Here is a 12,324-nt window from a genome sequence, read left to right on the forward strand (position 1 = left end):
GTGTCTGACTCTTTGCAAACCCATGGACTACAGCATGCCAGGCTTCCCTGTCCTTCACCAACTCTCAGAGCTTGCTCAAACTCATGTCCGTTGAGTCAGTGGTGCCATCCAACCACTTCATCCTCTGTCATCCCCTTCTCCTGCCTTAAATCTTTCCCAGAATCAGGGTATTTTTCAATACTTTGCATCAGGTGGCCAAACTATTGGAGTTTCAGCTTCAGCATCAGTCCTGTCAAATGGGATACTTAATTGAAATGAGCATCTAGGTAAAATGTTCTGGTGTCCTTGGTTAAGAGTCTTCATTTAGTCTGTTACATCATTCAAATAAGTTAAAATTTCTGTCATAGATTTGAGGATGATATAGTTAAATTAATATGAATAGACTAACATAGTTGAATAACTAGCCATGAAATAATGCCAACTTTGTTGTGGTAGTTGAATCTATATTAAAAAAAAAAATAAAGAAAACAGCAAAATTCTGTAAAGTGATTATCCTTCAATGAAAAAATAAAATAGAATTTTTTTCTGAAATAAAACAAAACATTAAAATGGAAAGGTCCATTGGTTTTATTATACATGATGCTTCTTAGTAAGGGAAAGTAAAAATGTTTCCCAAAATGGACAGAACAGGCTACTCACCATTTCATCAGTGGATGTTAAAAAATTCGAAGTCAGAAATTCAGCATTCAACTGCTAATATTATAAATAGAACACAGTTAAGTCTTAGTTCTATTTGATATACCTCTTTGAAGAAGAGGTTTCTAACATCCTTTAATGAATGCTGAGGTATTAAGAAGGCATGCTTATGGATGATCTGATCACAGCTGTAATAGAATTAAAAGAAAAAAAAAGAACAGTATTGCTAGGTAAGTATGGAACAGCTTAAATAGAGAAAGGGATGAGTGAGTGACAGGAACAATCACGGATTACTGCTTTGGCATGAAGATTCTAGTATTCAGCCAGCTTGCCAAATAAAGTGACCAGAGAAAAAGAAAGTCAACAGATTAACTTCAGGAATTAAGCTTATTAATGGATTTTCATGCAGAGATGTATCCACCCACCATGATAGGAAAGGGCTTCCTTTGCTTTCCCAGCTGCTATGTTATACATTATATATTTCAACATAAATTGTTGATGGGATAGAGACTATTTTTTGCTTTTTAAATGAATGTTCACTGACCTGAGCCAATGTTGTACTATATTCATTCATGTTGAGCTGATTTATATTTGAACCTGAATAAGTTGTTTGATTTAATCATGAACTAAATATATTTAAATGTAGATTGTTCATGTTCACAGCCTTCTCTTTTATTTAGAGTGAAATTTCACTGCTCAATCCATAATTTAAGAACATGTAAGGAGGTAATTGGGATTGGTGGTAAATTACATTCTTTTGTAGAAAGTGTAATTATCAGAAGTTAGTTAAAAACACCTCTATTCTGTTTTAATTTTCATGCATGGAGCAGTTGTTTTGACAGATGGATGGACTTTATTTTTGTAACCGTCCGGGAAAAGTCTGCTTAACACAGTCTAATCAGTGCTACATATTTGTAATGTTTGTTTTTGAATCACTGTGCATTTGGCTTCTATATCTTTTTCTGAGAGTAGACATTTTCTTTCTAATTTATTTTTCCAGGCTAATATCTCTGTGTGTAATTCCTTTCTACATTTGACCTTAAGACACTAGAAATTCTTAAAAAAATAAGTGTAAATGGTTTGTCACTAAGGATGATGAATCATTGCTCCTCAGGTGTGGCCTTGGGCTTTACTAGTTTATGACTGCCTTTACTTTTACCATGAGGCTAAGTTAACAATTTATAATGCTGTTGTTCTGGAGTACATTTCAGTGAAATAAGAGGTCAGTATGGTTGCCTGACTCTCGGGAAGCCAGCTTGTTGCTAACTTGTCTGTGTATATCAGCTTAAATTCCAAAAGGATCCAGGTTTGAAAAATGAATTCATTTTGAACTGATTACATTCTCTTTATTACGTTGTAAATCCACCAGTGCTGAGCAAAGCAGCACAGTAGTTGAATGCCAAAAAGTACATTACATTCTGAGTTTTAAGAATCGTCATGGTTCAAGAAAAGGTCAGAAACACTCTTCTTCTGTCTCCCTAGAGCAGAAATGTGTGAAGTGTGTTTCCTTTTTCTGCCACGCTTCCTTCTTTTTTAGAGGAATGTCCAGGCTGCTTCCAAATAAAATGAATATCCTGTTTTGGAACACTCAAAAGCCTTGGCAACAACAAGCAGGAGAATGAAGACAAATGAATGACAGGATTGATACTCTTTTGTGTTGGTTTTCTGTTTAAAGAAAAATCCTTACTTCAACATGTCTCTTTCAAGTTTTGGTTCCTTCTCTGTCCAGTTCTTTTAATCACTATTTCCTTGTATATTGTTATTGATGAGTTTCCTTGTAGCTAATTTAAACCAATTTTGAAAGTATTTCATTCAGTTTCTTTGTTTCTGTTCAAGTGTCTTAACACACTATATAAATTCAAGAAATTTCTCTCCATTCTACTTGCATCAACCTTCACATCAAAATAATATTGCGTTAGCCCCCAGACCTGGTACAATACAGCCTTCTGCCAACTGGGAGAGTTCACTGGGTAAATCATTCAGGCCTCAGGCCAATAGGGTGGGTCTTGCTGCTTTGGAGTACAGATAAAATCCATTATTAGCATCCTCAGTAGAACCCTTTGCCAGGTTTCACAGCTTCAGTCCTGTGATTTTTTTTTAGCAGCTCTGTAGAACAATAGTTGTCATATTATAGTGGTGCTTCTTTGACAGTTAATAGAGAACAACAACAACAATGACAAAACTGGGGGAGGAAATGGCAGCCCTCTCCAGCATTCTTGCCTGGAGAATCCCATGGACAGAGGAACTGAACTGTCAAGCTCAGTCCATAGGATTGCACAGAGTCAGACAGGACTGAAGCCACTTATCACAGTACAACACAGCACACAGAGAACAAAAGAAAACTAGGATATTCAGGGTAGCTCAGTTACATAGTTCTCAAGAACTTTGAGAATTTTTCAATCAATAATTATTGCTAATCAGTTACTCAACTGATTAACAGATAAGAGCCCACAGATTCTGTGACCTTAGAATTCATAACAATTGCAAAAGTGACATAGCCTTCACTTGTATGCACAGGTATCTATACTTATAAAATTTTCCTTCCTTTCTTTATCATGGAGATCTAGGGCCGCCTCTCAAATTTCTATAATGCCCTTGTGTTACTACTGGAATTAAAGAACTTGGATTTGTATTTAAAATTGCATATGTATCTTTATAGGCCTGGTGGGCAAAGTAAAACCCTGTTCTTTTCTAGAATGGGTAAGACATCCATCTGGGTTTGCCACTGCTATTTATTAGAATATTCGTTTGCTTACCAATATGTGTGTACACAGCCAGTTTCTTAATTTCAACATATGGTGCTGGAAATGGTTGTTTATAATCTTGAATGCTGTAATATTGAGTCCACAATCAGGGTTGGCTGTCTTTATGTAAAAGCAGAGTATGTGGCCACCTACATGTTTCATAAAACATTTTCCTGAAAATAATTCATTTTTGAATGATTGCATTTTCTTAAGAGTACAAGTAAATCCTTTGGGTAAGCCTCATGAATGTCTTATTTGTAAATGAGTTTATCAGATGTTTCCCTGTCCACAGCCTCTTTCCTCTGGCCAAGAATTCATGCCCTGTCCTCCTTCTCAAGAGGAGAAACTGTTATAGAATGGGGGAGTTTCTGGCTAAGAGCCTTGAAAGTTGGGTTATGTCTAAGCTTATCTAAGCTTTTGTCTAAGATGTGTCATGTTCAAAGTGGTACATGGATAAGATGCATATACTCTTTAAGCTAGAAAATTTTCTCTATAGAAACTTGCAAAATTAGTTTCAGAGTTAGTTGATTTCAGTGCTTAATTTTCTTTGTTATAATGCCTTCCCAGACAAAGGTAAGACTCAGGATGTAAGTAACAAAACAGTGAGACAAATCAGATGTGTATTTTAGCTACTTTCCGAAACTGCTCAGCATTTGATAAGAAGGAATGATGAATCCTAACAGTAAAGTTTCATATTTTCCCTTATAGAGGTATAACTTACTTTTGGGATGATATGTTTATAGGACATCCTCGGATTTCATCCTGGATAAATCAGTGATGATGGAAAGCAAGTATTTGAATTTAAATATCAATTATTCTGCTCAGATTTAGTCTGCTCTTTATTTTATAGAGGCATTAAAGTTAAAACCAAAATCATCAGTTACAAACACAGAATACAAATATCACTTGGGAATGTACTTAAATTATTCTAATATCTCAGTTATAAATTCCAACTAACTACATAAGTCCAAACACATTCTGAGTTTTCACTTGAAGAATCATGTGTTATAGAGAATGACTGAAGGGAGTGTTACAAACTTACAGGTGTCAGGACCAACCCAATTCTCTGTTACATTTGCCAGTGGTTGCACTATAGTCTGCATTTGATCTTTATCTGCACTTTTAGTTATATATTTGGTTTTTATTTCCACATTTATGGGCAAAAACACAAAACTATGTGTATAAAAATGTCTATGGTCAATGACATATGTATGTCCCATGACAAATTCATATTTTCTACTTATATGTATTTAATTTTAAGATTTTTATATGGTTAATAGACCAGCCATGAAATTAAAAGACGCCTACTCCTTGGAAGAAACGTTATGAGCAACCTAGATAGTATATTCAAAACCAGAGACATTACTTTGCCAACTAACATCCGTCTAGTCAAGGCTATGGTTTTTCCAGTGGTCATGTATGGATGTGAGAGTTGGACTGTGAAGAAGGCTGAGCACCGAAGAATTGATGCTTTTGAACTGTGGTGTTGGAGAAAACTCTTGAGAGTCCCTTGGACTGCAAGGAGATCCAACCAGTCCATTCTAAAGGAGATCAGTTCTGGGTGTTCTTTGGAAGGAATGATGCTAAAGCTGAAACTCCCGTACTTTGGCCACCTCATGCGAAGAGTTGACTCATTGGAAAAGACTTTGATGCTGGGAGGGATTAGAGGCAGGAGAAGGGGATGACAGAGGATGAGATGGCTGGATGGCATCACTGACTCAATGGACACGAGTCTGAGTGAACTCTGGGAGTTGGTGATGGACAGGGAGGCCTGGCATACTGCAATTCATGGGGTCGCAAAGAGTCGGACATGACTGAGCGACTGAACTGAACTGAACTGAATAGACCATAGTTTTTATTTGAAGATTTTTTTTTTTTTTTTTTTTTTTTACCCCATGGACTGTAATCCATGGAATTCTCCAGGCCAGGATACTGGAGTAGGTAGCCATTCCCTTCTCCAGGGGAACTTCCCAACCCAGGGATCAAATTTACATTGCACGTGGATTCTAAGGGTACCATAGCATCCTTTTTTTTTTAAATTAATTTTTATTTATTTATTTTTTGGAGGCTAATTACTTTACAATATTATATTGGTTTTGCCATACATTGACATGAATCTGCCACGGGTGTACATGTGTTCCCCATCCTGAACCCCCCTCCCACAACCCTCCCCATCCCATCCCGCTGGGTCATCCCAGTGCACCAGCCCTGAGCACTCTGTATCATGCATTGAACCTGGACTGGCTATCCATTTCACGTATGGTAATATACATGTTTAAATGCCATTCTCCCAAACCATCCCACCCTTGCCCTCTCCCACAGAGTCCAAAAGACTGTTCTATACATCTGTGTCTCTTTTGCTGTCTCACATACAGGGTTATCGTTACCATCTTTCTAAATTCCATATATATGCATTAGTATACTGTATTGGTGTTTTTCTTTCTGGCTTACTTCTCTCTATATAATAGGCTCCAGTTTCATCCACCTCATTAGAACTGATTCAAATGTATTCTTTTTAATGGCTGAGTAATATTCCATTGTATATATGTACCACAGCTTTCTTATCCATTGATCTGCTGATGGACATCTAGGTTGCTTCCATGTCCTGGCTATTATAAACAGTGCTGCGATGAACATTGGGGTACACATGTCTCTTTCAATTCTGGTTTCCTCGGTGTGTATGCCCAGCAGTGGGATTGCTGGGTCATAAGGCAGTTCTATTTGCAATTTTTTAAGGAATCTCCACACTGTTCTCCATGGTGGCTGTACTAGTTTACATTCCCAGCAACAGTGTAAGAGAGTTCCCTTTTCTCGATACCCTTTCCAGAATTTATTGCTTGCAGACTTTTGGATAGCAGCCATTCTGACTGGTGTGAAATGGTACCTCATTGTGGTTTTGATTTGCATTTCTCTAATAATGAGTGATGTTGAGCATCTTTTCATGTGTTTGTTCGCCATCTGTATGTCTTCTTTGGAGAAATGTCTATTTAGTTCTTTGGCCCATTTTTTGATTGGGTCATTTATTTTTCTGGAATTGAGCTGCAGGAGTTTCTGGTATATTTTAGAGATTAATTCTTTGTCAGTTGCTTTGTGTGCTATTATTTTCTCACATTCTGAAGGCTGTCTTTTCACCTTGCTTATAGTTTACTTGGTTATGCAGAAGCTTTTAATTTTAATTAGGTCCCATTTGTTTAGTTTTGCTTTTATTTCCAATATTCTGGGAGGTGGGTCATAGAGGATCCTGCTGTGATCTATGTCGGAGAGTGTTTTGCCTATGTCTTCCTCTAGGAGACTTATAATTTCTGACCTTACATTTAGATATTTAATCCATTTTGAGTTTATTTTTGTGTATGATGTTTGAAAGTGTTCTAGTTTCATTTTTTTACAAGTGGTTGACCAGTTTTCCCTGCACCACTTGTTAAAGAGATTGTCCTTTCTCTGTTGTATATTCTTGCCTCCTTTGTTGAAGATAAGGTGACCATCAGTTCAGTTCAGTTCAGTCACTCAGTTGTGTCCGACTCTTTGTAACCGCATGAATCGCAGCCTGCCAGGCCTCCCTGTCAATCACCAACTCCCAGAGTTCACTCAAACTCACATCCATTGAGTCGGTGATGCCATCTAGGTGACCATAGATGTGTGGATTTATATCTGGGCTTTCTATTGCGTTCCATTGATCTATATTTCTGTCTTTGTGCCAGTACTATACTGTCTTGATGACTGTGGCTTTGTAGTAGAGCCTAAAGTCAGGCAGGTTGCTTTCTCCAGTTCCATTCTTCTTTCTCAAGATTGCTTCGGCTATTCGAGGTTTTTTGTATTTCCATACAAATTGTGAAATTATTTGATATAGTTCTGTGAAAAATACCATTGGTTGCTTGATAAGGATTGCATTGAATCTATAGATTGCTTTGGGTAGTATATTCATTTTCACTATATTCTTCTGATCCATGAACATGGTATATTTCTCCATCTATTTGTCCTCTTTGATTTCTTTTAGCAGTGTTTTATAGTTTTCTATACATAGATCTTTTGTTTCTTTCAGTTCAGTTCAGTTCAGTCGCTCAGTTGTGTCCGATTCTTTGCGATCCCATGAATCGCAGCACACCAGGCCTCCCTGTCCATCACCAACTCCGAGTTCACTCAAACTCATGTCCATTGAGTTGGTGATGCCGTCCAGCCATCTCATCCTCTGTCATCCCCTTCTCCTCCTGCCCCCACTCCCTCCCAGCATCAGAGTCTTTTCCAATGAGTCAACCCTTCACAGGACGTGGCCAAAATATTGGAGTTTCAGCTCTAGCATCAGTCCTTCCAATGAACACTCAGGACTGATCTCCTTTAGAATGGACTGGCTGGATCTCCTTGCAGTCCAAGGGACTCTCAAGAGTCTTCTCCAACACCACAGTTCAAAAGCATCAATTCTTCGGTGCTCAGCTTTCTTCACAGTCCAAATTTCACATCCATACATGACCACTGGAAAAATCATAGCCTTAACTAGACAGATGTTTGTTGGCAAAGTAATGTCTCTGCTTTTGAATATGCTATCTAGGTTGGTCATAATTTTCCTTCCAAGGAGTAAGTGTCTTTTAATTTTACCATTTGCAGATGGCTGCAATCACCATCTGCAATGATTTTGGAGCCCCCAAAAATAAAGTCTGATACTGTTTCCACTGTTTCCCCATCTATTTCCCATGAAGTGGTGCGACCAGATGCCATGATCTTCATTTTCTGAATGTTGAGCTTTAAGCCAACTTTTTCATTCTCTTCTTTCACTTTCATCAAGAGGCTTTTTAGTTCCTCTTCACTTTCTGCCATAAGGGTGGTGACATCTGCATATCTGAGGTTATTGACATTTCTCCCAGCAATCTTGATTCCAGCTTGTGCTTCTTCCAGCCCAGCCTTTCTCATGATGTACTCTGCATATAAGTTAAATAAGCAGGGTGACAATATACAGCCTTGACGTCCTCCTCTTCCTATTTGGAACCAGTCTATTTTTCCATGTCCAGTTCTGACTGTTGCTTCCTGACCTGCAGATAGGTTTCTCAAGAGGCAGGTCAGGTGGTCTGGTATTCCCATCTCTTTCAGAATTTTCCACAGTTTATTGTGATCCACACAGTCAAAGGCTTTGGCATAGTCAATAAAGCAGAAATAGATGTTTTTCTGGAACTCTCTTGCTTTTTCCATGATCCAGCGGATATTGGCAATTTGATCTCTGCTTCCACTGCCTTTTCTAAAACCAGCTTGAACATCAGGGAGTTCATGGTTCACATATTGCTGAAGCCTGACTTGGAGAATTTTGAGCATTACTTTACTAGTGTGTGAGATGAGTGCAATTATGCAGTAGTTTGAGCATTCTTTGGCATTGCCTTTCTTTGGGATTGGAATGAAAACTGACCTTTTCCAGTCCTGTGGCCACTGCTGAGTTTTCCACATTTGCTGGCATATTGAGGGCAGCACTTTCACAGCCATATCGTTGTTTCTTTAGGTAGATATATTCCTAAGTATTTTATTCTTTTCATTGCAATAGTGAATGGATTTGTTTCCTTAATTTCTCTTTCTGTTTTCTCATTGTTAGTGTATAGGAATGCATGGGATTTCTATGAGTTGATTTTATATCCTGCAACTTTACTATATTCATTAATTAGCTCTAGTAATTTTCTGGTGGAGTCTTTAGGGTTTTCTATATAGAGGATCATGTCATCTGCAAACAGTGAGAGTTTTACTTCTTCTTTTCCAATCTGAATTCCTTTTATTTCTTTTTATTCTCTGATTGCTGTGGCCAAAACTTCCAAAACTGTATTGAATAGTGGTGGTGAGAATTTTATGTTATGAAACCATAAAATTTCAGTGCAATTATTAATACTCAGTTGGATATTTGAATATAGATAATGTATGTCCCATGACAAATTCATATTTTCTACTTATATGCATTTAATTTTAAGATTTTTTATATGGTTAATAGACCATAGCATTTATTTGAAGATTTTTAAAAATAAATTTATTTATTTTCAGTTGGAGGATAATTACTTTACAATATTGTGCTATTTCTGCCATACATCAACATGAATCAGTCATAGGTATACTTATGTCCCCTACCTCTTGAGTTTACCTCCCCCCTCCCACCCTATCCCACCCCTCTACGTTGTCACAGAGCACCAAGTTTGAATTTCTCTTTTCAGTGTTCTTTTTACAGTATTGATAGCAACTCATTTATTTAAAAATATTTTGCAAAAAGTATGTCTTTTCTACTCAGGGTTAATTTGGCAATAAAATTATCCAGTTTATACTTCATCTGATTTTTTTTTTCCCCTGAATCTTCCCTTAACAGGAACAGGAGGCTAAGACTCCTATTTGTTTGTAGAAACACATTTTCTTTCATAGGGTCTACAGATAGAATATGTAGAAAAATATAAATAGCTGTATCATATTTATTAGGTAACATTTGGGTAATGAAATGGAAGGAATGTCTAAACTTCTATACATATTAAGATATGACTATAATCCCCTCTTATAAAGTAGCTGTTCTTTACTTGAAGGATCCATGACTCATTGGTAAGGGTATCCATGTTATTGGTTTATGATGTACATGTACTCATGAAGATATTTATTAAATATAGCCACTCTAATAAAGACCCTCAGTCTATAGACTTTGTAAACTCTAATATCTTCTCTGTCTCATACACAAACCATCTTTGAGGTTTCAGTGACTTTTTTCAAGAGGAGGTGGTTTTATCTTCTTAAGTCTGTAAAGCTCACTAGTAAGTATCAATGTGTGTGTGTGTGTTTGTGTGTGTGTGTGCATGTTAGTCACTCAGTCATGTTCGACTCTTTGTCTATAGAATTCTCCAGGCAAGAATACTGGAGTGGGTTGCCATTCCCTTCTCCAGGGGATCTTCCCAACCCAGGGATCAAACCTGGGTCTCCTGCATTGCAGGCAGATTCTATACCATCCGAGCCACCAGGGCAGGCCAGTAAGTAGCACTGCTAAAGTTCAAAGTTAGTTGCCAATCATGAGTTACTGATGATGTTTCAAATTTATGTTTAGTAGAAGGTTTTATTACCTTTTATTTTTGATTTACTTTTACAAATTTAAAGCTGACTTTGCAAATAAATTTTCATCATTATGATTCAACTAATTGACTAAATAATTTGCTGTTTCCCTCATTTCTAGAGAAGTCACCTATGATAATTGGTTATCTATAACTTTATTCCACTTTTTAATAAATAAATTATAGTTTTAATAAAAACATTAAAGGGAATATTATATTTTACCCCCCTCCCCAAAATAAGAACTTCTTTGTTTCATGTAACAATGAGAGCAAACCCCATCTGTGTCTCATGTAATAATGTGAACAAGCAATAGAATAATAAGCTATAAAAACTAATATGAAAGGACACAAAAGAAATCTGTTCAAACATGCCTAGCACACTAAAGGATACCTCAGCCACACTCACTGCTAGAACTCACTGGTGTTCCTTTTGTTTTACAGAAAGAATGTGCTAATTTCATCAAGGTGCTTAAGGCTTATAATCAGACTCATTTGTATGCCTGTGGAACAGGGGCTTTTCATCCAGTTTGCACCTACGTTGAAATTGGACATCATCCTGAGGTAAAGCTCGCTTTTAAAAAATGGTGTTTGTCCATGACCGCTTCCTTTTCAAATACTTTAGTACTAATTTCTTCACTTCATTGAAGAAATTAGTTTGCTGTTCGATAGCTCCTACTTGGAATTCAGATGTTATTATTAATTTTAATCTGTGAATGCAAAAAGAATTGAGACCATCACTCAACAATAACTGAAACAGGGAGAAGGAAGGAAGAAAGCATTTGCTTTTCCTCTCTGTTACAGACTCCAATCCATTTTGCATGTGCAGCAGATGTCAGCAGGCTGAATGTGTACTGTTTTCTCCTTCATTTGTATATTGCCAGCTTTCCCCACCATTTCCCTCCTCAGCCAGAAGTGTCTGCCACCACAGTTGTTTTCTTCTGCCCAGGGATTAAGAAAGGATGCCATACATGTGCTCAATGCTCTGATCACATGTTTGACCTAAATTGCTCACAGTTGTGTTCTTGCTTAGCTAGGCTTTATATTTACATTTTGGACTATAATTTTGTCAGTATAAAAAAGATGAAAAAATGTTAATTTGTCTCTTGCTCCTAAAAGATGTTTTAGTGAGAAAATTAAGTTGGGTAAATTTAAGCAAAACTTGAAATTAGGGATGTATTTAAAGGAAAAGTTTCTAGTTTGAAAGCAATTCCATGGATTGGATTTATCAATAGCCTTTAATTATAAGCCCTTTATAATTGTTGGCACAAAATCCTATGAAAAACAAAAGTGTTCATGTGGTGAAAAAATCTTGTGACAGAATTTTCTTCCAATTGGAATCCAGAATTACTCATCAGATAAAAGGTTTGTTCCCAGAATATTTCTGGAATCCTAAACGTGAAATATAATTTACATGTTAGCCACTTCTTTATAACTTTAAATCCTTTCTCTATATTTTCTTATAGCATCCAAAAGTGATACAAATATGTTCTTATAACCCAAACACTGAATAATTGAAACATTTTTGTGTTGTACCTTCTTTGTATAAGAAGACACCTTTGAGGCTATGTGGTTTCTAGACTAAACGTGATTATTATGACTTTCCTGATGATCCTGGAAGATTAAAACCCTTTCCCAAGTTCTCATGCGTTTAGACATTTGCCCTCATAAACCTCTTCCCCTAGTGCATCCTTCTTCTGCCTTTTTTTTTACCAGCTCGCTTTCTGTACCTGATGACATATCCAGGAGTTTTAAGTAAATTAAACTTTAAGGGAAGGCAGTTCTACTTAAGTTACTTGTTTTGTATTGATGAAATCAGGAGTAATTTCTTGCATACAGTCCTGCAGATTTTACATAATTAACTTTTTAGCAACTTCTGGATAAATCTTTCCTTCTTCACCTGC

At 36.8% G+C, this 12,324-nt stretch overlaps 1 protein-coding gene across 1 annotated transcript in view; it reads left to right on the forward strand.

The window, feature by feature from the left end:
- SEMA3A (semaphorin 3A) overlaps positions 1 to 12,324 on the forward strand; it is a 366,549-nt gene that overhangs the window by 210,342 nt on the left and 143,883 nt on the right. The window contains 1 exon segment of the mRNA XM_052638692.1: positions 10,865 to 10,984. Coding sequence (XP_052494652.1) covers positions 10,865 to 10,984 — 120 coding nt within the window.

Source organism: Budorcas taxicolor, chromosome 4, assembly GCF_023091745.1.
Source record: "Budorcas taxicolor isolate Tak-1 chromosome 4, Takin1.1, whole genome shotgun sequence".
In the NCBI taxonomy this organism is placed as follows: domain Eukaryota; kingdom Metazoa; phylum Chordata; class Mammalia; order Artiodactyla; family Bovidae; genus Budorcas; species Budorcas taxicolor.